Source organism: Macaca fascicularis, chromosome 4, assembly GCF_037993035.2.
Source record: "Macaca fascicularis isolate 582-1 chromosome 4, T2T-MFA8v1.1".
Lineage (NCBI taxonomy): Eukaryota > Metazoa > Chordata > Mammalia > Primates > Cercopithecidae > Macaca > Macaca fascicularis.
This window is the reverse complement of record NC_088378.1, coordinates 129253266-129279889: the sequence shown is the minus strand read 5'-3', so window position 1 is coordinate 129279889 and position 26624 is coordinate 129253266. Positions and strand designations below refer to the sequence as shown.

The following is a 26624-nucleotide window of genomic DNA, read 5'->3' as shown; positions in this document are numbered from 1 at the left end:
AGTGTTTACCTCTTTGGTTGTGGATTTGGGAGATCTGGAGATCCTGGGGAAGGGGCCAGGGCCTGGGGCAACAGCTGCTTACTTTCTGGGATAGAGTACTTCCATATTTCAATAATGGCTATGATTGTCCCAGTGATTCCCAGCTGAATGATCATCTCTGTTTAAACCTGGGAACACTTTCGGGTCTCTCAGAATCTAACCCAGGCCATTAGTCTGGCATTTAATGGGCAGCAGGCAGTGTGAACAAGGATGGGGTTCCCAATGTGGCCATGGGGGTTCAGCCCTGAGAGACCAAGCCATGTCTGAGCTCAGGTCAGTGACTCTGGAAGGGCTGCCCCATCTCCAAGAAAGCAAAGGGAAGTCCCCACCCAGGCAGGTGGGGCAGAGCAGCAACTCACAGCAGGCGTGCGGGGGACAGCCCCTTGGGGTGAGTGTGGGGGAGAGAGGGTCATCCTCACGAGCACAGGCATCTCGTCGTCCGACATCGAGCTGGCTGGCTTGTCTCTGGCGGAGGGGGCGGCAACGGTGCTGTTGGTGAACCCCTGAGAGCTGGGCTTGGGCGGGAGAAGCTTGACAGGGACAGACACGGGCATGACCATAGGCGTGAGGCTTTCTGCCTCGGGAGGGAGCTGTGGCGGCGGCGGAGGCGGAGGCGGAGGCGGCAGTGGCGGCTGGGGCTGAGGCGGCAGGACCTTCTCTCCTTCCTCCTACACAGACAATAAAGGCTTTGATCCTGGGCTGAGAGCAGCTCTCACAAGGGGGATGCACTTTGCTTTTCCTGAAAGGCTCCAGGACATCAGGTATGGGTGATAGAGAACCACTGCAGGGTGATTTCCTTCCTGCAATCCTGAGTCCCTTGGCTGGAGTGATGCCAGCTGATGGTAGAGGAGGCCATGGACTCCATTTTCTACAGTTAAAAAATCTTGACCATGCATTACTTGTATACTAAACTATTTTTTAAAAATTGTGTCAGCTTTTAAAGAAAAGGACATGGACTTGTAATCAGTCCAAAAAAAGGTATGATCTTGTGTAGGAGTTTCTAATTCTATGGGCCTTAGTTTACTCATTTGTCAAAATGGAAATAGGCATTCCATCCTATATTTTATTCAGGTCAGGAAACCACACTGGAGATACAAAACATGTACTTTTAACAAGTAAAGACAAAAGCTTTTTTTAAAAACATAATCTGGCATGGCCAGGAGATGGAGTGATCTGGGTAATCAAAAATTCTGGTCAACAGAGATTTAATCCCATAGATTTAAATTCAGAGTAACAATATTAAAAGAATTCTGAGAAAACTTTTTGATTTTAATCTAACTCTAAAATTTGTGGATAGTTTACTATCTGGATATCCTACCTGGATAATCCAGAGGGTATTTAAGGATCTTTGGATGTTGAGCCAAACACCACTGCATCAGTAAACAGAAAATTCTGGCTGAGAGCCTGATGATTATATTAGCTTTCTCTCGCCATTGACCATTAATCTGGAAGGCCCCAGTGGGCCTGGTCTTGGGTGTGTCAAGCAGCAGAAGTTTAAAAATAATATTGCATTTACATGTGTTCCTTTGCTGTCTTCTCCAGGAGGCAGAGAGAGGCTGGGATGACCTAAAAGGCTTTCTAGAGCCTCTGTTTTTGACCCTTACTCATCATAAAGCTGGGGAAGTGGGGCTGCTTGACCTGGCTGGCTCCCAGCGTCAAAGCCTAAGCATTCCTGTCAAGGGAGGACTGTGCCTCGCCAGGTCCCGCATGGGGCTCACATCACTCTCTGTCTGATGGCAGCAAAGCAAAGCAAGCAGCACACGGCCTAGAAAGGACCGGGAACTGACTCCTGCTAACCTGTTTGAGGTTGGGGGAGGCCCTCATTCCCCCGTGGGACCGCATGTGGCCGTTCAGGGCAGGCAGGTTCTTGAACTCCTTCAGGCAGATGGAGCATGTCAGCTTGTTCTTGGCATCAAACTGCTCCCCAAACACTCCTTTGGGTTGGCCACTGCTCAAGGGTAGAGCCAAATGGAGAGGACACATATGTTGAGGAAGGCGAAACAGTGACTTGCCACAAGACCTCATACCCACCACAAACCCGTATCATTCATCCAATGATCCCATTGTCCATGGCACCACTTGTATCAGCCCAATGCCCTTTAGAGAACAAAGTCCAATTTACAGATAAAAAGCTGAGGCTCAGAATGGGAAAAGTCCTTCTCAAACTCATGCAAGAATTGAACAAAACGTCCTTCTTCACGTCAGGGCTTCTGGCAATGGATCTTGACTTGGGAACAATAGCTTATTACCCTTCAAGGGTCGGCCTGAGCCCAGCTCTTCCAAAAGCCTCCCCGCTTACAGACACTTGTGCAAGTTCCTGGGGCAGCCTCTGTATTGCACACTTTAGCAGTTTATCAGGTTTGGCTAAATCTTTATTGACCATGCCCATGAGATGAGGAAGCCAGTCTGTACTGTTCACTGCTGCATTCTCAAAGCCTAGCTCTATGCTTGGCACACAGTAGATACTCAATAAATACTGAATGAATGCACAGTGGACAGAACATGGGCTTTGCAGTCAATCCCAGCACTGTTACTTGATGTGTAACCTTAAGCTCTTTGAGCCTCAGTTTTCTCATTTGTAAAGTAACAATCATACTAGCTAACAATTATTGAGTGCTTACTGAGTATAGGCACATCATCATCATACCCACTCTCACGGGTTACTTTACTACACACAATGCCTAGTGCTTAGCACATAGTATGCACTCAAACACAGCAGCTGCTATTATTATTTCTACGCACTTCTTTGAGGAATGACATGGAATTTAGAAATGAATCATGAGAGACACCCCAGAAAATCCTCCCAGTCTCCCAAAATACCAACAAGGCTCCACTCATCCTACCTTGACTCAGGGGACCCTGGCTGGGCTCTCCCATCAGGTAGGTGCATCTAATTTTGAGCCAAACAGGACACCGAAAAAAAGAAGAGAAAAAAACGTGTTCTGAAGGGAGAAGTCCTCGAGCAGTGGGAACATCAGGTACTCTTCCAGGACTCTTTCTGCCGTCTGCCTTGTGCTGACCCCATTCATGTCCACTCATGCCCTCGCTCTTCTGCATTTGACATCTGTCCCTGAATTGCTCCTTGACTTGGGACCACCGCCCCCACTCCTGGAGCTGCTGCCAGCCACAACAAGCCCACCAAGACGCAACCCCCCACCGTGTTCTTTCCTGTTCTCCCAGGGCACCCACTCTGTGCACAGATAGGCTCCATTCCCATAAAGGACACAGAAGAGAGTTGGAAGACACAGCACTATGCCAGGAGACCTCCTGATGGAATTCCTCCCCCTTTTTTTTTTTGAGACAGGGTCTTGCTCTGTCACCCAGGCTGTAGTGCAGTAGCATGATCATGGCTCACTGCAGCCTCTACCACCTGGGCTTAAGCAATCCTCCTGCCTCAGCCTCCCAAGTAGCTGGGACTACAGGTGTGCGCCACAACACCCAGCTAAATTTTTGATTTTTTGTAGAGGCAAGGTCTTGCTCTGTTGCTTAGGCTGGTCTTGAACTCCTGGGCTCAAGCGATCCTCCTGTATTGGCCTTCCAAAGTGCTTGGATTATAGGTGTGAGCCACCATACCTGGCCCTGGAATTCTTCTTAAAAAGCCTTAGCCAAATCATCTAAATCATCTCATTCCTATATTTACAAAGGCTCTCAGTTACTACTGTTTCTGAGCCCCAGACAAAGCAAACTCAAGGGGAAGTTCATCTCTGGCCTTCAACCTCCATCAGAACCTTCTCTCTACCCAACCAGTTCCCATTTGGGGTCGCCTTCTCCTCAGACACGGCTGTCATCCGACTGCAGCACTTGGAATAAGCCACGGCATGAAAAGTGCCCAGCACATAGTAGGCTGTTTTCTGGTCAAATACTTTTGGGAACTAATCAAGGGTTAATCATGGTGCATAGGCTGAACCGGCCTGCAGACATGTTTGTTTGGCTAGACTGTTTTTTAAAAATCCTTAATGAGAATGCTATGGGATGGGGTATCTGCTCTCTAGTCCCCAGTCACCACCACTCCCTAAGGTCTCATACCAGACAGTTTTGCTTATTTACTTTCCCAGCCTGGATCATGTGGGCAGCTAAGGTTTTCATCTCCGCAATCACACATGGTGTGTGGGAGACTCACAATGCATTACCATATTAAAGATCACAAAAAGTCCTGCAGTACAGCAACCTGTTTCACTTTGGGAGGCTATAGCAGGAGGATCGTCTGAGGCCAGGAGTTCAAGAGCAGTCTGGGCAACATAGGGAGACCTGTCTCTACAAAACAAAACCAAACCAAAGAAAGTACCCAGGCATGGTGGCATGCACCTGTAGTCCTAGCTATGTGGGAGGGTGAAGTGGGAGGATCATTTGAGCCCAGGAGTTCAAGGCTGCAGTGAGCTATGATTGCATCACTGCACTCCAGCCTGGGTGACAGAGCAAGACCCTGTCTCTAAAAAGAAAAACGGGCCAGGCACAGTGGCTCACGCCTGTAATCCCAGCACTTTGAGAGGGTGAGGCAGGCGCATCACGAGGTCAGGAGTTCGAGACCAGCCTGACCAACATGGTGAAACCCTGTCTCCACTAAAAATACAAAAACTTACCAGGTGTGGTGGTGCGCACCTGGAATTCCAGCTACTTGGGAGGCTGAGGCAGGAGAATCACTTGAACCCAGGAGGCGGAGGTTGCAGTGAGCCAAGATTGTGCCATTGCACTCCAACCTGGGTGACAGGGCGAGACTCCGTCTCAAAAAAAAAAAAAAAAAAAAAAAAAGAACCCCCTAGTTTATCCAGAGAACCCACTGTTTCCCCAGCAATATCCATTAAACACTGTGGAACGACTGTTCTGAGCAATATACTTTGAGAAATGCTGTCATAACGTGGTCTCCCTCCCAAACGGGGACCAATGTCACAGAGCATATCCTGAGCACACAGATCCAAGGGAACTGAGACACCACCACTGTGTGGTCCCCTGGCACCCTACTCAAGGTCTTGACCATTACGTGAATCATTTAGGGCATGATATGGTACTCTGGCCATCTCCTTAGTAGATTATAAGCTCCATGGCCAAAGGACTTAACAGAGATTGATTTTGTATTCCAAGTGCTTGGCACAGACAGTGTGTGACACATGTAGGTTAATGTTTGGGGAATGAATAAAGAACAAAAGGGTTGAGGAGGCTTGGAGAGAGGATTGAGCACTGCAGACTCAGCCCTGGCTGACCCTGTAGCACACTGGGTATAGAGAGAAACTTCCAGTGGGAGAATACCTGGGGCCACATGGCACTAGGAGATAGCTGCTGATGCTGAGGCCCCATGTTGTTGAGGTGGATCCCACTGGGGGATAGGAGGGGGCGATGGGGGAGGGCGCTGCCGACCCGGGTCAGATCCGAGCTCGCTGGGTCTCCCATTCCTGCGTCAGGAGGCCCCAAGTCCCCATGGGAGCTCAGCATGGCCTGGGCCTGTCTGTCGCTAGAGTAGGTCTTCAGCTGACTGTCCTCACGCTGCTGGTGCTGAGGCAGGTGGCTCTGCTGGTAGAGGGGGTGGCTGTAGGGCTGCTGGGGCTCCTGGTAGTAGTACTGGGACATGGAGCCCAGGGGAATCAGCTGGACAGTGTGTGTCTGCTCTGGGGTATACTGGTGAGGGTCCCTGTGATAAGAAGGGGGCTGCAGGTGCATCTGTTGCTGCTGCTGCTCTTGCAAGTGCTGCATCATGGGTTGGGGCTGATAATACTGAGGTATCTGCATTGAACCCTGCCGCTGCTGCAGCTGTAGCTGCTGCTGCTGCGGCGGCGGTGGCGGCGGCTGTGGTTGTGATGGGCGAATTTGTTGCGGCTGCGTCTGTATTTCTTGCATGGAGATACGCTGTTGCCCGGCTTGCTGCTGTTGCTGCGGTGGGTAATACTGGTGCTGCTGCATCTGTTGCATGTGCTGTGACAGCATCTGTGGGGCCTGCAGTGGCTGTCCTCCCTGCACTGGCACCTGAGCCAGTGGCTGCTGGTAGTCATAATACAGGTGCCCTTGGGTAGGGTGCTGCCCGACCTGAAGGGCTGGTTTGGACAGCCCACCAGTGAAACCAGGGTGAGGCTGCTGGGACACCTGCTGGTAGCGGGAAGGGATAGCCGGTGCTGGGGGCTCCATGGGCTTCTGAGACAGCAGCTGGCGGAGGGCACTGTCAGGGGCTCCATCCATCACTGCTGACTGAGTGTGCAGCACCTGGGCCATATTGTTGACCTGAATTCGCAGGTTTTGGTTGGCAAACACCTGGGTGAAAGAGTCCAGCTTGTGTAAGACACCGCTGGTAAGCTTCTGGGTCCGGATCTCGCTGGCCTGGGAGTAGGTATATTGGTAGCCATCAGTGGGCTCAGCCTGGGCCGGTGCCCCCCACATCATGTTTGAGTTGGCCAGGTTTCCACGTAGCTGGACATGGTTTCCAGGCCCTGCATGACTTCCCCACCCTCCCTGCCTCGAGGAATCCATTTGGCCAAGGTTTTTGGAGCCAACAGGCAAGCCCAGACCATCCCGCGTTTCTTGAGGGAAGTGGGGGGAGATGGGCGAGGCCTGAGGGGCATCCATTCCGCCCCCTGTTACTGCATTCCCATAGTTGTGGTTCAGCCCGCCGTGAACGCCAAGTGGTGGCTGTTGGTAGAAAAGGTTCTCACTACCGTGGGCCACGTGGTTGGTCTTGTACAGTTGCTGGTCACCCATGCTGTCTGCCTTGGTTGTGAACGTCCAGCCACAAAACCATAAAAAAGGTAAATAAAACAAACCCAAAAGGACTGAAACCCTGAGAAGCTGAGAGAAAGTGTCGGCACTACTCCACGGCTGACATGTCTGTGAACGTGGCTGGAGCCAGGTGTTCCTGTCGGCCTGTACCACTCATGTGCAGGGCGGGGGGTTTCACATCCTCTCCCTGGCTGAGGTACGGACCACACAGCACTGCGGTGAGGAGACGGCGCTCACACCTGCAAGGCAAGAGGCAAAACACAGGAAAGGATTTATTTGGATGTTTTGTGATGAGCAATTGATATCTACCATGACCAGTGATAAAAATAAATATATAATCCCAGCTACCTGGGAGGCTGAGACTTGAGGTTCGTTTGAGACCAGCCTGGGCAACATAGGGAGATCCCGTCTCAAAAATGTTTTTAGGTTAGCTGGGTGTGGTGGCATGCGCCTGTAGTCCCAGCTGCTCAGGAGGCTGAGGAAGGAGGATCACTTGGGACCAGAAGTTTAAGGCTGCACTGAGTTACGACTGCACCACTGCACTGTAGCTTAGATGACAGAGTGAAACCCTATCTCTAAAATATATACATACATATACATGTATATATATGTATTCATATATATATATATATATATGAAACAGGAGACTCAATTAGAAATAGCCAGTGTCATGCACTGCACTCCACACCCTTTTCACTGAGTCTGCAGATCTTAATTCTCACATGAGATGCAAACTCTTACTTTCGAGCCATTGTTCAATGGCTCAGTAGTTCATTGATTTGTTAATTCATTGTTTTGTTCATTGATTAATTCATCCATTCTTCTGAGACCCTGCTATTGAAAGCCCAACACTATTCTAGGACCTGTGGGAAATATAAAGAGGTTTAAGATATGCATTAATCAAGTTATCTGTTCAACACATATTTATCAGACACCTATTAACTGTTAAGGCACAATGCTGAGAAATGACTAAGACATAGGCCTGCTCTCAAGCATGTAGTCAGAAAAGGTGATGAGTTGCATGAATAATTACAAAGGGGAAAAAGATACATGTAATCAAAAGGTAAAAATAAGAGAAGCAGGGTGTGATGGCATGCACCTGTACCCCCACCTATGAGGTGAGGATTGCTTGAGCTAACGAGTTCAAGACTAGCCTGGGCAACATAGTAAGCAAGACCTCATCTCTTTTTTTTTTTTGAGATGGAGTCTCGCTCTGTCACCCAAGCTGGAGGGCAATGGTGCGATCTTGGCTCACTGCAACCTCCGCCTCCTGAGTTCAAGCGATTCTCCTGCCTCAGCCTCCCGAGTTGCTGGGACTACAGGTGCCTGCCACCACACCCAACTATTTTTTGTATTTTTAGTAGAGACGGGGTTTCACCATGTTGGCCAGGATGGTCTCGATCTCTTGACCTCATGATCCGCCTGTCTCTACCACAAATACAAAAATTATCTGGGCATGGTGGCAGGCACTTGTAATCCCAGCTACTTGGGAGGCTGAGGCAGGAGATTCACTTGAATCCGGGAGGCAGAGGTTGCAGTGAGCCGAGATTGTGCCACTGCACTCTAGCCTCAGTGACAAGAGCAAAACTCCATCTCAAAAAAAAAAAAAAAAAAAAAAGGTTCAATTCCTAGACCCTCAACTTCTACAGAAATTCTTTCTAGAACTCATGGGTGGCAGAGGTACAAGCTGTCCTTTTAGGCGTTCTCTTTCCTGATCACCCTTCTTTACAAAAAGAAGGGCAAACTTCTCATGTACTGCATCAGGAAGAATGAAAAATGGAAACATAATAAATGCTGATCCTTGTCTCATGCTAGCAATAACTAATATTCTTCCATGGATAATGAAATTGAAAATATAGCTTAGCACCAGCAATGTTTTATTTCTAGACCTTGGTGGGAACTGCATGGTCATTCTCACTCTGCTGTAATTCAAGCTATACGCTATGACCTGGTCATATACATAAAGGTATATATGCTGTGTGTCAATTTAAAAAAGTTTATTTTAAAAAGTCACCCCCCCAACGAAGTTACCCAGTACCACCATTTCATTTAGAGATGCATTTTCAATATAATTTAACTATTTATGTTTACTATTTATCAAAATTAGTAACACATTTAATGTTATTTTGATCAACTGTGTACTATTAATAATTGTGATAACTCAAGCCAGAAGAACATTTTAATACTCAGATCTTTTGATTTTAGGAAATTAAAAGTTTCAACTTTCTACAAAATTGTTACAGAAAAATATGGTAAGGAAACAAGTGAAAAAGTTCCAAGCATGAAAATATATTACACATATCACATTAGGATAAAATTCCACAGAGCAAGTGAAATGAAAATACAATTTCCAGAAGAAAAAGGAACACTGACTATTAAAGAGGGTGTTCATGCATTTTTAAAATGGATGACGGGAGGTATTAAATTGCTATGGTGTTTAGATTCCACTGGATAAATTTAAAACAGTGATGTAATAGTTTTGCTTAAAAATATCAATGTTTACAACATACTGGAAATTGTATCTTCAGCAAATGTATGATAAAAAAATGTGGGTGTAAACTTAAAACTGTATGAAGGGGCAAAGAGTTTTAAAAGATTATTTTAGGGAGGATTTGAAACAGAAAAGTTTGAAGACCACTGCAGTCGTCCCCCTCTACCTGTGAGTGAGCTGAGTTGGTCTGTCCCTTTCTGAATTATGAGAGGAAGAGACGGAAAACTTCAGATGAAGGGTTGCATTTGGTAGAGGGAAGGGTGGAGGAAGGCCAGCCGTGGGTGGAAGGGGAGGCTGGCCAAGGATGGCTGCAGCAGTGAAAGGATGCTGGGCATGAGGATGCTGAGCTTCAGAGGCAAGGAGACTAATGAACCTCGCTGCTCAAACGGTGTTCCAGGTCACCTGGGAGCTGGCTAGAAATGCAGAATCTCAGGCTCCAGTTGAGATCTATTGAGTCAGAATCTGTATTTTATTGAGATGATCCCCACCCCCATGTGCACATTAAAATTGGAGAAGCACTGATTTAGCAGACTCTCGCTGCATCCAGGTGAGGCATAACTAAGACCAGAACTCAGAAGACAGTGAGCAGGGAGCGAGGGAGGAATAAGAGAAACATTCCCTGTGTGCCAGTGGGAAGCCACTCTCCTTCCTTGAAACACTCTGGCCCTCTGGGGCTTAGGACCCAGTCTGAGACATCCACTCCTTTCCTCACACATATTCTCTCCTTTGACAGCCTCATCCACCACCCATCCTTTCTGACCCCTTATTGATTTTAAGCAATATCATGACTGCCCCCAGCTCAGATGGTCTGAGATCCTGATCAGCTCCCTACTCTACATCACCACGTCCACATTCAAAGGCAATTCAACATCATCTCTCCCAAACTCGATGCTGTTTTCAAGGAGCTCTTTCCTTGAACCTGCCATGCTCTCTTCCACTGCAGGGCCTTTGTACATGATGCCCCCTCACCATTTGGAGAGCTCTTCCCCTCCTCCCCAACACGGTATCCTTCAGATCTCAGCTCAAATTACACATTCTCAGAGAGTTGACTCTGACCCCAATCCCCAAGTCTACATCAGATTCCTTTCTTATATGTTCTCATAAAACCATATTCCTTTCCTTTAGACTACTCTCCTCCGCTTGTAATTGTACTTCCACCAGTGCAATTATTTCGTTAATGGATCTTTCTCTATTAGAGCAGGAACCAGGTCTATTTTTACCTAGGAGTTTCTTCCTCAAACCTACAATAATGCCCAGCACATTGCAGGACTCCAATAAGGATTTGCTGAATTAGGGCAGCATTTATTGAATGAATAGATCAACAAATGAGAAAAAATTAGAAAACAATGATCAAATATCCCAGTGAGCTGAGACAGGCAGAAAAAGATACTCAGTATAGATGAAGAAGTTCTTAAGTTCTCATGAAGAATAGTCAGACTGCACCTTGGTCCTGATAGACAAATAGGGCTTACAGAGGTGGAGAGGACCAGGAAGGGTATTCTGGACAGGGAACAGCATGAAGAAAGGCATGGAGTCAGGTTCAGGAGTTCACACTGGGACATCATGTCCTTGTCCAGAACTCACCAATGATCAGGCTAAATTTGTAAGAAAGGGATAAGTTGTAGTGGGCCTTAAAGTGACATCCGACAGTATTATCCTTTGGGCATTAGGCCTGGCTATTTCAGAATGCTCTACCAGGCTTAAACCTCTCCACTCAACCTTCCTTAAAAGGCTTACACAAAGTCACCACACCCAGAAAGAACTACTTGTTGAAACTCACCCGACTTTGAGCACTATTGATTTCATGTCTCTCTCCTGTGGCCCTGTGGGTAGAATGGAAGCTAGATAATTGAATTTCTGTTGACATGTTTGCTTTGTTAAGTCTTCCCAAACTGCTAGGGAAAGGGATTACTTCCCATTCTCAGTTGCAGGAGGCTATTTTTTATTTGTTGACATTTCCGGAACTGGAATGTAGTTTATTTAGAAGCACAGAACCCTAGATGGAACCCTAGGTGGGTTCCCAAAGTGTGGTTCTTGGGCTAGCAGCCCCAGCATCACCTGGGAAATAATAAATACTAATTCTTAGGCCCCATCCAGACCCCCTAAATCAGAAACAGACTGGGGCTCAGCAGTCTGTGTTTTAATGAGCCCTCTTGGTGAGTCCGATGCACACTCAAGTTGAAGACCACTGCCCCAGAGATGATCTGGTCTCTCCATGTTACAGAGGAAGAAACAGAGGCCCAGAGATGTAATTTCTGGGCCCAGAGCAGTGCCTTGCTGATGGTAGGCAATCAAGCCTCATTTGTTCAATGAAAGAAGGGGAAAATGGCTGGGCTCAAGCCTGTAATCCTAGCACTTTGGGAGGCCAAGGCGAGCGGATTACTTGAGGCCAGGAGTTCGAGAACAGCCTGGCAAACATGGCAAAACCCTGTCTCTACTAAAAAAAAGAACACAAAAATTAGCCAGGCGTGGTGGTGCATGCCTATAGTCCCAGCTACTTGGGAGGCTAAGGCACAAGAATCGCTTGAACCCTGGAGGTGAAGGTTGCAGTAAGCTGAGATCAAGCCATTGTACAACAGAGACTCTGTCTCAAAATAAATAAATAAATAAATAAAAATAAAAATAAATAAATAAATAAATAAAATTAAAAAAAAGAGAGAAAATGATTTTTCCTAAAACACCGTAGGGAGATAATGGCAAAACCATGTGCTTTTTATTTTACATTAAATGTAATATTTTTTGAATAGGTACTAGGTTCACATGGTTCAAAATTCAAAAGGTTAAAATGGATATGCAAAACAGCAAAAATTATCCCAAACAAATGCTTGTAAATAAAGTGAAAATCATGCAAATTGTAAAAATAAGAGCATATGTGAAAAGTCTCCCTCCACCCCCATCCCTAGCCACCCAGCACCCCTTCTGGGACAGTGAATTAGGTTCTTATATATCCTCCCAGAGACACTTTATGCTCATAGAAGAATACTGGTGCACAGCCCCTCTTATACAGATGGTAGCGTGCTAGGCCGTGGTTTAGCATCTTGCCAAAAGGCTATTTTAAACATATCATTTAAAACCTGGAAACTGTTGTTCTTGGTGGATTAGTCAATCTCCCAGAATTCTTATAATACCAACTCAGGATTCAAGTCTCTATTATTTTTCTAACAAGGTAACCGTTTTGCTCATTATGTGTAACAATTCCTACTGGGTAATTTGTACCAGGAGCTTTTTCATTCATGAACTAATTAACAGAACTGCTACTTTCCCATTTCTTCAGTCAGTTTCTTCCTTAGAGCAGGACTCCAGGGTGGGCTCAACAAAGAAATGCCCACTCAGAACTTAAGGTGCCACTCTACACTCCCACAGAGCCTGTGTCCGCCTTTCCTCTGCACTGACCATGTCACAGTCAGGCGACCCACTTCCATGCCTATCTCCCGACTGGCTGCCCAGTCACTGTGACGCAGGGACAGCAGCCTGCCCATGTGGTGTCCTCAGGGACTGGGACATAGCAGATGCTCAACAAACGCTCACTGAACTGCAACACTGTGCCAGGCAAAGGAGACCTAGAGTGGCTTGTTCCCCTCTGCAGGTCCCATGCCTCTGACATGGACTGAGAGACAGAATTTACTAGTTTCTGTTGAGGGCATAGTGCCCTAAAGCACCAAATTTATGGAGTGCTGTAGAAAATAACAAGACTCTACAGAGACCTCCCAGCACACTTTTTCTATACAGGGCCAACTAGTAAATATTTTCAGCTTTGGGGCCCATGCATATGGTTTCTGTCACAACGCTGCCACGGTAGCGTGAAAGCGGCCACAGACCATATATAAACGAATGGGCGTGGCTGTGTTCCAATACAACTTTATTTATGGACACTGAAACTTGAATTTTATATAATTTTCACATGCCAAATGCTGTTCTTCTTTTGATTTTTCTTCAACCAATTAAAAATGTAAAAATCCTTCTTCACTCACAGGCAGTAGAAGAATAGGTGTGGGCTGGATCTGGCCTGACCCATGGTTTGCTTGACCCCTGTTCTAGAGCATCAAAGTCTCTCCACACCCCACCCCCTGCCCTGGGGCACCAGGAGACAAGGCCGCAGTCTGCAAGGAGGATATCTGTCCTAAGGGCCACCCTTTGAACCACAGAGACAGACAGAGAGATACATCAGGAGAGGAAGTTGACTTTGGCCAAGGTCTCCGCAGAACTTGTTTGCTTACAATTCAGAAGGGGTAACACCCTGCTCCGGCCAGACCACCATTGCTTGTTTGAGGAAGAAAAACCAAAAAGATTTTCCTTTTTCTGACCCTGGGCCGTCAGTTACAGACTGTATACACAATTCTCCAAATGCTTTGGCTTGTGTTTTAGTCCAGCCTTCCTCTGGGCTCTGTCAAGGAAGCTTCACTTGACTCCCCTGGGGGCTCCTCTTACTCCAGCTCACTCCCAGCTCCCCCAAGCAGGCAGGAGCCAAGGGCGGCTCTCCAGGACGTGGGCCGCAGTTTGCCGTCTTCTTTTTAGCACCGTTGTTGTTCTAAATGCTTTCTGATTAGTCTTCTAAATAATTCCAGTGGGTATTTTATAATCCAGTTACCCGATTATCGTGGACATGTGCTGCCAATGACGGCGGTTAGCACCTAAATCTTCCTCTGCGCAGTGAATGGTTCGCTCTTACTCCCTCACAGCCCTGGCTTTCCTGATGACTCTGGGCTGTGGGAGGATTTTCAAGGCTCCCTTTGGGCAGCAAGAAACATTCATTTCTCCACCCTCAGGTCTCACCCTGTAGCATCAGTTGCTCCCTCCAACCCCTGGGGATCAGTAAGAAGCCGAACGCATAGCCCAGGAACCTGCAGAATGGAGGGTTTGGATTGTGCTTCCTGCAGGTGGCTCCTCATTAGGAAATAGAGATTGGAGCCATTTCACTTTTTGGTTGTCACTGTCACTGCCATCTTTCCTCTGGGCTGGCTGTAGTTCTTTACCAGGGACTTGAACATCGTCTCTCCCCTGTGATTACCATATGCCACTTCTTTCTCTCCCTAGCTGCCATGGATTGGTATGGAAACTAAGGACATGGGGAGAGAAGGGGCTGCAGGAGTCTAGGGTAACTTCCTGGAGGAGGCAGCCAAGGTCTGAGTAGGCCTTGTTGTTGTATTCCTAGACACATTTGTTTCATACTACCTTCCCTAAGTATCCAACAGCAGGGGTCTGCCTGCTCCACCTCCAGGGCCCTGGCTGGGATGACCTCACCCTCCTGTGTGGCTTGAGCCCCATATTGTGGCTCCCACCCTGTGAGGCCTGGGGTTGCCAGTTGTCCTTTTCTGCCTTCTGCTTGTGACATTCTTTGGGGCCTTTTTGAAGCCTCCTCCTTCAGACTGTGAGCTTAAAGACACAGGTTTGTCCTGCGGCAGTCCTGACATGGCTAGGATTGTAGGGAGATTAGGAACATGGGCATTGGCTCTGTGAATATGGTGTAGTTAGAAAAGCACTGGAAGAAGCTGGGAGCCGTGGCTCATGCCTGTAATCCCAGCACTTTGGGAGGCCGAGGCCCACAGATCACTTGAACCCAGGAATTTCAGATAAGTCTAGGCAACATAGTGAGACCCCATTTCTACAAACAATTAGCCAGGTGTAGTGGCGTGCGCCTGTAGTCCCAGCTACTTGGGAGGCTGAGGTTGGAGGATCACCTGAGCCTGGGAAGTTGAGGCTGCAGTGAGTGGTGACTGTACCACTGCACGCGAGCCCTATCTCAAAAAAAAAAAAAAAAAAAAAAAAAAATTGGCCTGGTGTGGTGGCTCATGCCTGCAATCCCAGCACTTTGAGAGGCCAAGGCGGGCGGATCACGAGGTCAGGAGATCGAGACCATCCTAGCTAACATGGTGGAACTCCGTCTCTACTAAAAATACAAAAACAAACAAACAAACCAACAAACCCGAAATTAGCCAGGTGTGGTGCTGGGCGCCTGTAATCCCAGCTACTTGGGAGGCTGAGGCAGGAGAATTGCCTAAACCTGGGAGGCGGAGCTTTCCCGAGATTGCAGACAGAGAGAGACTCTGTCTCAAAAATAAATAAATAAATAAATAAATAAAAATAAAAAAATAAATAAAAAGAAGAAGAAAGAAGGAAAAAGAAGAAGAAGAAAAAGAAGAAGAAGCTCTACTGACTCCATGTGACCCTGGGCAAGTCATTTGCCCTCTCTGGACTTCAGCCCTGGCTTTCTCTATATCCAGATAATTGAAGCAAAGTTTTTCTAGAAAGAGAGCCTGAATAAAATCCATACAATCTCTCCCTCATCTTAACCTCACCTGTAGAGACGAATTCAGGGTTCTGGATCCAGCTGGTATTCACTGCATAGATCTGATGACCGTTTAGGGGGCAATGCACACAGTGTAGAGGCCAATGTGGTCTCCACCTCTCCTTTTATGACACACAGAAGCTAGGGAGGGGAGGAGATGTTAAATTGATGTAACTGACATGGCTGAGCACTTCCTGTATGGCAAACTGCTCTGGGAGACTAGAATGGGACAAGCTCCAACACAGTTACCTGGGATTAACATCTGTAACATCAGTACTGGTAAAGTCAGCTACAGTCTACGGTTCCAAGGAGAAAGTAGCAGATACAAATGCAGAGATCCTTAGCAAACTTACGACCCACACTTACCGCACCTTTCAGCCTAAAGGGAGAGGTGCAATAGGCTCTGAGCAGGGCATGCCAGGGACGAGGACCACTCCAGCTTGCCTGGCTCCCCAGGAAGCTTCCTCCCAACCCACAGTTGACACCATCCCCCATCACCTGATGGTGGTGAGGTTGACAGATGATCCAGCTGAAAGGTCTGTAGAAAGAAGATGGGACAGAGGAGCACCAAAACAATTCACACGTGATTCCCTGAGTGACCCAAATGCTTTCATGATCACATGTGTCCCCTAAGGAGGAGCTGCTAAGAAAATTTCAGAATTAATCATCAATCAGATTGAAGACCTGCTATGTGCCAGGAGAGATGAGAGGTCAGGAGGGCCTCTGGCTTCATGAGGTTTACAGTTACATGAACTGAGGCCCTCATGGCTCAGGCCAGCACCTGTGCTCTGTCATCCTTTACAGTCTTTTATACCAACTCACACTGAAGACCCTCTATGGCAGGGCCACTATGGGACAAACCTGTGTCTTTAAGATTGTAATCTGGGGAGGAGGAGGCTTCCAAAGGACCCCAAGGAATGTCACAAGGGGAAGGCAGAGAAGAACAATTGGTTACCCCAGCCCTCGCAGGGTGGGAGCCACAATATGCGGCTTGGGCCTCACAGAAGGATAAGGTCACTCCGGCCAGGGCCCAGGAGGTGCAGTGGGCAGACCCTTGCTGTGGGGGACTCCGGGAAGGTCTCTACAGGGCACTCGGCTGAAGGGGTCTGGGCCCAGGGCCCACAGGAAGGATCCTCCACTCCTGCCCCCGAGGACTTGGGGCGTGGGGCCTTCTGAATCAGCACCTGGGACTTCAGCCAAACAAAGGATCCCCGGCCCTGCAGCTGTCCTGGGCAGGGCAGGGCAGGGCTGGGAGAATGGCAGGAGATTTCCCTCCGGCTGCTCTGATGAGGCCCTGGCAAGAGTGGGGATAAAGCTGGAGGGGAAGTGGGCTGGCAGGGAGATCTGACCCCCTTGGCCCTACCTACAGCCGCAGAGTGAATTATTAATAGAAGAAAACACAAGTCAAGCACCTGCAGGCTCTGTTGCTATCACTCAAGCTCCACACCTAGCGTCATGGGGCCAAGCGGCCAGAACAGCCTCCGGGAGGTGGGCACCACAGACCAGCTTCCTCTGTAAGGGACGATAGGGAGGGAGGTGGCTGGTGCTGTCACCACATCCTGGCCACGCACATTGAGATGGTACCATACCCACAGACTCTCCAGGCCTGTGTGTGTGTGAGCTATACTCCCAAGCGGATCAGCTGGTGTGGCTTTGGTGTGTGGTCTTCCAAGACATCAGACCGTATAAAAAAACCAAAGGGTCACCCAGGGCTCCAGAAATGGGGGGATTATCTTGGGGGACAACCACTTCCCTTCTGTCTGGAAAACAGCTCACACAGTAAATGTCAGTGATGTACAAAGTCAGTATGTAAAATAACCGTGCAATAGTGTTCTTGTGTTTGGGTTGTCGTGGGTCCCCTCTGGGTCTCCTGCCTGCGTTTCAGACAAAAAGCCCTTGTGGAAGCCCAGGGTATCCCAGGTTACGACGTCGGTGCCACGTGGGAGCATTCTGTAAACACCGGCGGCGACACTGAACTACATCCTGGGCAGTGCCACGGTCCCAAGCTTTTCACTTTTAAGATAAGGGGGCTCGGACAAGCAATCTCCACAGTCCCTTTGGCTCAGAGTTCTAAGGTCTTTTGGGGAATTCTGGGAGTCAACAAACAAACCCGAGGGGACCTCTGGTGACTGGGGCTGGAGGCCTTCCAGTGGGACTTCCTGAGTCGCTCCCTCCTCCAGGCCTCCGAGGATCCGGTTCTGGCCTCCTTCTAGAAGCCCTGGGGGATGGTGAGCCTCACTCAGGCACCCATCTCCCAGCAGGCTTGGGCTCTGAGGGAGGGCAGGGGGAGCCCTGGTTCGCTCGCTCACTCGTCTCCGGGACTCAGCCATGCCCCCGCCTGACAGTGTGAGTGAGTGCTCAGCAGGCACTGACCCAGGGCAGCCAGGAAGAAGCCTCTATGCCCTGTAGCCCTCGGGGTTCAGCCCAGCCACTTGGCTGTGCCTGGCGACGTCTCCCCTGTGTGCTACGGGAGGCTGGCCTACGGGAGGTGGCCTTCCCAGGCAGATGGGCAAGCCTCCTCCTCTGAGGGTCCAGGGGGAGCCTCACTCTCATGGCACCCAGATGCAGGCTCTTGCCTACCAGTGCCAGAGCACTAAAGACCGCAGTGCCAGTCTTTAATAGTTGTCTTGCTCACACCTAATTTGGCAGCAATTCTCTTTTGGTGGCTTGCTGAGGGAGGGGAAAGGAAGGAGTGAGGGAGGTGGCCTGGAAGCCAGTCGGGAAGATGTCCTTGAGAGGCAAGTCCATGGGAGCTGTAGAGAAAGTCTGTCAGGAGGATCTGGTTCCAAATTTGTTCCAAATCACAGCATGCCACAATGAAGAAAAGCAGTATGTTTTAATTCACAAATACTGCTAAGAATTCAGTGTTATGGAATAAAGCTGGAAGTGAAATTCCCCCTCACCTGAGATTCCCACTGTCTGGTGCTTTGTATGTGGATGGTGGCAGGGATGATGAAGGTTGGCTTCTGGTGACTGAGAGGCCTCAGGGGAAAAAGAGCAAACCCTTTCTGGGTTTGCTCCTCCTCTGGTAATCTTCACGCTCCCCTGGAAAGCCCCCAAACCTGTCTGGACCTGCTCAAGGCAGATATCCTGTTGGTCACTGGCCCCCATTATCTCACAGTCCCAATTTCTTGCCAAAACAACTTCCCTTTGCTGCTAGGGGACCCCTGCAGCTGAACCAAGAAGGCAGGAATGCGGCCCCGGAGCCTGGGCCGCAGGGAGAGCGTGAGGACCAAATCCTAGCTAAAGGTTTTACAGGCCCAGACACACATACTTCTGTTTGTTGGAAACATTACCCCACCAAGCTCAGTCACCTTAAGTACTTTATTTTTCAAACAATACTAGACTTCCAGTTCCACAGAAACAGAATTGTGTTTAATAGCTCTGTTTTTTAAAACCTCTCCCTCTCTCTCCACTGTGCCACGAGCAGTGTTTGACCAAAGCAGATTCACTCAATGTTTATGGAATACAGCAAATAAGTTTGTCAAACATCAACGGTGTGTGCATGGTAAACTATTAGAGAGTGAAGGAGCCAATCCCCTTCTCCAGACCAGCTGAGGTGGTCCAGAGTTACATCTAGGATGCCTGCTTAAGAGTGCCCGGACTCTGCCAGCATCCTCCAGCCCTGTGTGGAGGCGGGTCACAGAGGGACGGCTGTAGGAGGGACACCCAGCCTGGTGCCGATGAGCTGGACTAAGATGCTGCTACACAAACAGGAAGGAAGAACAGCAAAGATGGCTAACGTGCGCTGGGCGCTAACCCTGGGCCGGGCACAGTGCCAAGTCCCTTAGAAGCCCCTCCCAATAATCCCACAAGGTGGTAAGCGCATCCATCACCTTAACTACCTTACCAACCTCCCAATGACACCTTGCAATGACCATTCTCAGATGCATCCCCTTAGGAACATCTGTGAGAATTTCTTTAGGATACATACCCAGGAGTAGAGGAAGGTGTGATGCTTTTTATGTGTCAATTTGGCCAGGCTGAACTACTGCCCTCAGAATTCCCTTTCTAGGGAGTTGGTTAAAGCAGAGACTCATAGAAAATGACATGTAGACAAGTGTGTATGCTGCGGTATTGCTAGAAAAGCCAAAGACTGAAAACAACCCAAATGCCTAACCACAAGGGATCAATTGAAGGAAATCATGGAATAACCGCAGGATGGGATACTATGCAGTTGTTAAAAGTAACAAGGAGACTGGGTGCGGTGGCTTATGCCTGTAATCCCAGCGCTTTGGGAGGATGACACAGGAGGATGTTTCGGCCCAGGAGTTAAGACCAGTCTGGGCAACATGGTGAAACCCTGCCTTTACAAAAAATAACAAAAATCAGCCAGGTGTGGTGGTGCACGCTTGTAGTCCCAGCTACTTGGGAAGCTGAAGTGGGAGGATCAATTGAGCCCAGAGGGTTGAGGCTACAGTGAGCCATGATGGCACCATTGCATTCCAGCCTGGGTGACAGAGTGAGACCCTGTCCCAAACAAACAAACCAAACCAAAACAAAAATTCCAAAAGAACAACAAGGAAACTCTCTATGAAATGATATGGAAAGATGTCCAAGGTTAAGTGAAAAAGAAAGATGCAGAACAGTATGTTCAATATGCTCTCTTTTGTGTAAAGAAATGGTTAAAATAGAACATATATGTATGGAGGTATATAGATAGTTGATTTCTGTTAGTTGTGGTAGTTACATCCTATAAAGTCTCTATGATCACTGAATTAGTGAATACTGAGCCACTGCTCCTAAGAGAAATACAGGGTTAGGTTCCTGCAAGCCCCTGGTTGCAACATTTTTGTCAACTGATCAGTATATAAAACCTTGTTTTACATGTGTCTGCTTAAAGGATATCTTATTTAACATCTATTTTTTTCATTCATTAACGTTGACCTCACAGCCAACAGTACTACAACTAATGCCTGAAAGGAGCTTATCTAATTCACCCATTTTCTCTGTAAGGCAAATCACAGCCTTCTTGTGCTGAGAACAGCAGGCAACACTTCAGCATTACACTTGGGAGCCATTTTAAACAGTGAAACCAACAACAAAAACCACAAAAATATGAAAAATGCCACACTAAATACACCACAAAAAGGACACTTGTGTCCAGCAGGAGAGCTGAAATAAGAAGGCGGAGTTGTCTTGTTCAAACTCAGCTTGGGAACGTGCATCGGGCGACTCAAAACTTTCACTGCTCTGTGCATGTCCTCAAATGATCAAGAAAGTACCGAACATTGGTTCTGTGGTTGCAAATAAGTTTAGAGAGTAGAGAATCTGCAAATACGGAATTTGTGAATAATAAGGGTCAACTATGTATTTATAATTGATATATATTCATAAAGAAAATCTGGAAGGATCCAAGAAACTAATAATAGTTGTCTGCAGGGAGGTGGTGGAAACTGGGCTAACTGGGGAAAAGAGCAGGAGGGAGATTATTCATTTTATAACTTGTTATATTTTTCTGTGTTTTTGAACCATGTGAATATATTACTTACAAAAAAACTCAGATATAATAAAACATGAAAAAAACTTTCTTTTTTTTTTTTTTTTTTTTTGAGATGGAGTTTTGCTCTTGCTGCCTAGGCTAGAGTGAAATGGCGTAATCTTGGCTCACCACAACTTCCGCCTCCCGGGTTCAAGTGATTCTCCTGCCTCAGCTTCCCGAGTAGTTGGGATTACAGGCGTGCACCACCACGCCTGGCTAATTTTGTATTTTCAGTAGAGATGGGGTTTCTCCATGTTGGTCAGGCTGGTCTCGAAGTCCCAACCTCAGGTGATCTGCCTGCCTCGGCATCCCAAAGTGCTGGGATTATAGGTATGAGTCACTGTGCCCCAGCCGAAAAAACCTTTATGTGCACTTAAATTTGCAGTACATTAATGCCTTATGAATTTATTTTAACTTAAAACACAAATATCTTACTGGTCTTTTGAGGCAGGGTCCAGGACTTTTCTTTGCTCATAGATCTGTGGAATAGAGCTCTGTATTTACCTTTTATGCATAAACCACTGATGATGCATAATCTATACTTTTTCAGTTTGGTTTCCTTAAAAAGGAGCCAGAAGTAGAGAAGCCTGGTAAAGGAACTGTAGTGCTGCATCCTCTGACATGCTTTTATTTTCCTCTCCCTCTAGTGCCAATCTTTATAATTTTTAATTTTTTTTTTGTAGAGACAGGGTGCTGCTGTTTCCCAGGCTGGTCTTGAACTTCTGGCCTCAAGCAATCCTCATGCCTTGGCCTTCCAAAGTGTTGGGATCACAGATGTGAGCCACGGCACTGCAGTGCCAGTCTTTAATAGTTGTCTTGCTCACACCTAATTTGGCAGCAATTCTCTTTTGGTGGCTTGCTTTTATCACTTCTTTCCAAAGCATTCAACAGTGAAAAATGTGTCGCCGGTCACACATTCTCAGCTGAGGTAGAACAAGGTGACTCTTACTTTTCATTGAAATAGCACTTCTCTTTCTTTTTTGCATTTATAGTTCGTCAGCTTATATCACATTTAACTAATTTACATAATTACAATTACAAGGACAACTAGCACAAGCAGGTTTGGGGACCAACACAGCCCCTGACTACATTTGTGGGAGTGGGTACTCTGTTTGGGGGAGCTCTAGCAAGTTGTGGAGAAGGCCAGCTGCCACTCAGTTACGTAGAGGCTGGTTAAAGACAGTTCCACCTGCATGTGAGTGTGACTTGCTAACCTTAACATGAGGAGCATGCTAGATGTCTCTGAACTATGCCTTCTGACATCGTGCTTCATGCATTCAAATGTCAAGTAAGTATGTACAGGTCAGGCACACGCTCCTCAGGCAGAGTGCTGGGGTCCCCGTGGTGATCAGAGCCAAGCTGTCATGGGGCAGCCACTCTGAAAACATTTTCTGAAGTGAGCAGACCTTTTTTCTTTTTTCAAAGGTCTTCAAGGTAAGATTTCCGACAAAGCTGACATTTAGACTTCACGGTTTAGGAAAGGGATGGGGAAGGGCAAGTCTGTAAGATCTCCTAAAGTGTCTGGGATTAAATCCCCTGTTGGCCCCCAGTGCCCTAGGCTGAGGCGAATCCCTCAACTGTTTAGAGACAATGTGGAACCCTCTGCTTGTAAAGGGGGAAGAGGCCCAAGTCCATGACCTGAAGTCAAAATGCCTCTGTCTCGGCAGATGACCCTGACCCCTGCTTCACAGAGAATGGGAGCTGCCAGCCTTTGCTCTCTCCACCTCCTCCCGCCAAACAAATTTTCACACCTCCTCCCTGCCCTAACTCCTTCCTCTTCACTTATCTGAAACAACTGGTGACCCTTTACCCAGGATCCTGAACCAGAAACTGGGACCCCAAGGGCCCACCACCTCCCTATTCCCACTCACTTCCAAGAGATGATCAATTCCTGCCCACTTCTCCTGCACAGCTTTTCCCTGGCCATCTTCTCTCATTCCCTAATCCATGCTCCTCTGGTCGGGTCTCGCCCCCTCCAGCCCTGCCACAGCACCCCTCTCCTTTAAAACCTCCAGTGCTCCCTCTGCCAACAGGTAAGTGTCCAAACAGCTCAGCTGGGCTCAGAAGGCCCTCGCGATCTGGCCTCACTCACCTTTCCAGTGATTTCCCCACCCACTCAGACACAGCCTGAGCACCTGTCCTATGAAGCCACACAAGGCTTCCAGAATGCTGGTCCTTCTGCTTGAAAGCTCTTTCTCCCATTCTTCACCTTCTCAGCCTACAAGTTCCTTTTCAAACCTAATGTCTTTCACGAAGTCTTCCCTGATCCTCAGCCCCTCATCATAACAAAACATTTATTGCATGCTCACTATATACCAGGTACAGTGGATATAATGGAGGTGGGAACAGAGATGGTGTCAGTTCTCTGGGGCTTGCTGTCTGGGGGTGTGCATGTCAGCCAGAGACAAGTGCAATTTTACATGTGTCATGAGGAGATATAAGACAGGGCCGAGGGCCGGGCACCGTGGCTCACTCCTGTGATCTCAGCACTTTGGGAGGCTGAGGTGGGCAGGTCACCTGAGGTCAGGAGTTTGAGACCAGCCTGGCCAACATGGTGAAACCTCATCTCCACTAAAAATACATAATTAGCCAGGCATGGTGGCACTCGCCTGTAATCTCAGCTACTCAGGAGGCTGAGGCAGGAGAATCGCTTGAATCCAGGAGGCGGAGGTTGCAGTGAGCCAAGATGGTGCCACTGCACTCCAGCCTGGGCAACAAGAGCGAAACTCCATCTTAAAACCAAAACCAAAAAAAAAAGAGACAGGGCTGTGACCTTGGCAGAAAAGTCAGGGAAGGATCCTCTGAGAAAGTCACGGTGATGCTGTGATCTAAAGATGAGAAGGACATAGGGAGGGGAAATAGGGTGCAGAAAGCTGTATTCCAGACAGCATCAAGGACAGTATGGGCAAAGGCCCTGTGGCAGGTGGGAACAAGGTGGATGTAAAGAACTAAAAGAAGGCCAGCGTGGAGGACAAAGGAACACTGTGATGAAACTGGACAGGGGGCAAGGGCAAGACCATCCAAGACTCTTGAGGCTAAGGATCCTCATCTTAATGGCTCCCCTGAAGAGCATGGGGAACCATTAAAGTATCTTGAACTGTGTGTGTGTGTGTGTGTGTGTGACCAGGCACATGTAACTGATCATATTTCTATTTTGAAAAGTTTGCTCTGGGCCAGGAATGGGGGCTCATGCCTATAATCCCAGCACTTTGGGAGGCCAAGGCAGGTGGATCATTTGAGGTCAGGAGTTCAAGATCAGCCTGGCCAACATGGTACAACCCCATCTCCACTAAAAATACAAAACAATGAGCTGGGTGTGGTGGCATATACCTGTAATCCCAGCTACTCAGGAGGCTGAGGTACAAGAATTGCTTGAACCCAGAAGGAGGAGGTTGCAGTGAGCCGACATCATGCCACTGCACTCCAGCCTGGGTTACAGAGTGAGACCCTGTCTCAAAAAACAAAAACATCACAACAAAAAAATCTTGCTCTGGCCACAGTAGAGACAAAGGGTCAGCTAAGTTTTTCTGTTCAAGGCCAGATGATACATATTCCGGGCTTTGCCACCGAGAGGCAAATACAGGCTATTATGTAGTACTTACATAATAAGAAAGAAAATTCTACACATTTTTGAGAACACTGAAAATATAATGATAATTGAGTGAGTGTAAATTTTTATAATACCGATCCTCTAATGAGAAGAATAGAATTGTTTTTTGGAGAGATAACACTTCCCCTTCAAAGGGAAGGAAAGTCAGTATTCCCATATCATCAAATGCTCATCTGTAAAAACAGCTCACAGACTGCGTGAAATCGACCAGGCAGTGGCTAGATTTGGCTCCTGGACTGTAGTTTGCTGACCCCCAATGCAGACAATGGACTGGAGGAAGGTGAATGAGGACATGGGGCAACTTAGGTTTGCCATGGTCCAGGCCAGATAGCTTGGATGAGGGTGATGGAGGGGTGCTGTGGGCTGAACCTGACAGGCTTAGTGATAGAAGGGACCTATGGAGGTACAGCAGGGGGAGTCAGATGTGACCTAGATGTCAGGTTCACATCTATGAAGCTTGGAGCACTGGGAGAGCTGTTTCACATGGAGACCTCAACAGGAGCTGTCACTGAGGCAGCTGGACTGAGGTTCCAAGGCCCAGACAGATTTGTGAGGCCCCTGAGAATGGGCAGTCACTGGAGGCAGGAACACGAGGAAGGGCGGCCAGCGCGCCGGTGAGCACAGGCCCAGTGCTCGGGGGGCACGTCTTCCTCACACCATTCAGCACACTGCTTCAAACTGTTTCTTCTGTCTCCTCCATCAAACTGAGACTGCTTCTAAGGAGTGCCTCATGGTCAGTAGAATACCTTGCACCCACTGGGTGCTAAGGACATGACAGAGGAAGGCAGGGAGGGAGGAGGAAGTGGAGGCTTTTGCTTCCACAGCAAACTCAGAGCAATCACCTCAATTCACAATAGAAGCCGATTTCCTCCTCTTGCCCTGGTCAGTTGCCCCTCGCCTGTGGCCAGCCCTCCCTAGCAACTGCTTTTGAGAAGGGCCACTGGACCCTTCCCCAATCACTCTAAATCATCCAAGTGTGTGAGCACACACACATTTGCACACAAATCTCCTTCCGATCAACCCTGGGAACATGATTTGTGGTGATGGTGTATTGACAACACACTCATCAACTGTCAGCTCAACATGTCTAAACATTATGTCCCATCACCCAGAACATCATTTTTTTAATTAAAATAAGTTAAGTGGCAATCTCACAGCAAGGAGAGAGGAAGGAAAAAAAAAGCCACAGGTTAAAGAAAATTAATTTATCCTTTTTTCCATTTCTTTCCTATTTTGTTTTTGTACAGAAGAGTAAAAGGCTCATAATTGCATCTCTGTAACAGCCCTGGGATGGGGAAGTCAGTGCTAGGATGTGGGGTGGCCTGCTCCAGTGACCACATGGTGTGTTCGCTTAACATCAGTGGAGCCCCCGGCTTGGAGACCAGTCTCCCTGGGCCACAGTCATGAACCCTCTGGCTCGGTGTAAAGTCTCTGAGAAGGACACCAAAGATTTTGTGAAAGGGTGTGCATGTCCTCATGGCCAATACTAACATTCTAGAAACTATTTCATAATAACGTTCTTGAAAATATTGCAAAACGAATGGACAGATACTATTTTGTTCTATGAGGTCACAACAAACCTGTGAGGTCAGAACTGTCTTCTCTATTTGAAAGGAGGAAATTAACATGCAGGGGATGAGCTTCCCAAGGTTGCACGATTAGTGATGAAGGGCTAAGCCCCCAACCCTCTCCTGCCAAAGGACGAGGCTTCCTCTGATATTCTGTGGTGCCTCTTGTCCTCCCATTGCAAATCTGTTCAGCATGAAGCTACTTCCTCCTTGCTGGATGCTTCCAGCTTTTATCATTGGTTTTTGAAGGGCCAAGGAGAAAGTTTATGCCATAGTACAGGCATGTCCCATGAATCTGGCTGTCAGCAAACTTCAATGCTCTAGTGTTTAGCCACGAACTTGGAAGTGTGAAAAAGAAGCTGATGCACTTTACACTAAAAAAAAAAGTTCTACGCTTAAAAGCTCCAGTTATCTGGACAAGTTTTTTTGTTTGTTTGGCTTTTCTTTTT

The 26624-nt window shown here is 47.8% G+C and overlaps 1 protein-coding gene across 38 annotated transcripts in view; it reads right to left on the bottom strand.

The window, feature by feature from the left end:
- TRERF1 (transcriptional regulating factor 1) overlaps positions 1 to 26624 on the bottom strand; it is a 228739-nt gene that overhangs the window by 38022 nt on the left and 164093 nt on the right. For 14 of the 38 annotated variants that reach the window (XM_045390895.2, XM_045390889.3, XM_045390892.3 and 11 more), the window contains 4 exons: positions 5284 to 6977; positions 2883 to 2929; positions 1837 to 1987; positions 399 to 707 (listed from right to left, as the gene is read on the bottom strand). In XM_045390895.2, coding sequence (XP_045246830.2) covers positions 399 to 707; positions 1837 to 1987; positions 2883 to 2929; positions 5284 to 6720 — 1944 coding nt within the window. In that variant the 5' untranslated portion in view covers positions 6721 to 6977. Of the gene's footprint in view, positions 1 to 398; positions 708 to 1836; positions 1988 to 2882; positions 2930 to 5283; positions 6978 to 26624 lie in introns of those variants that run through there. The other 24 variants (XM_045390896.2, XM_074038056.1, XM_074038064.1 and 21 more) reach the window with 4 other exon arrangements.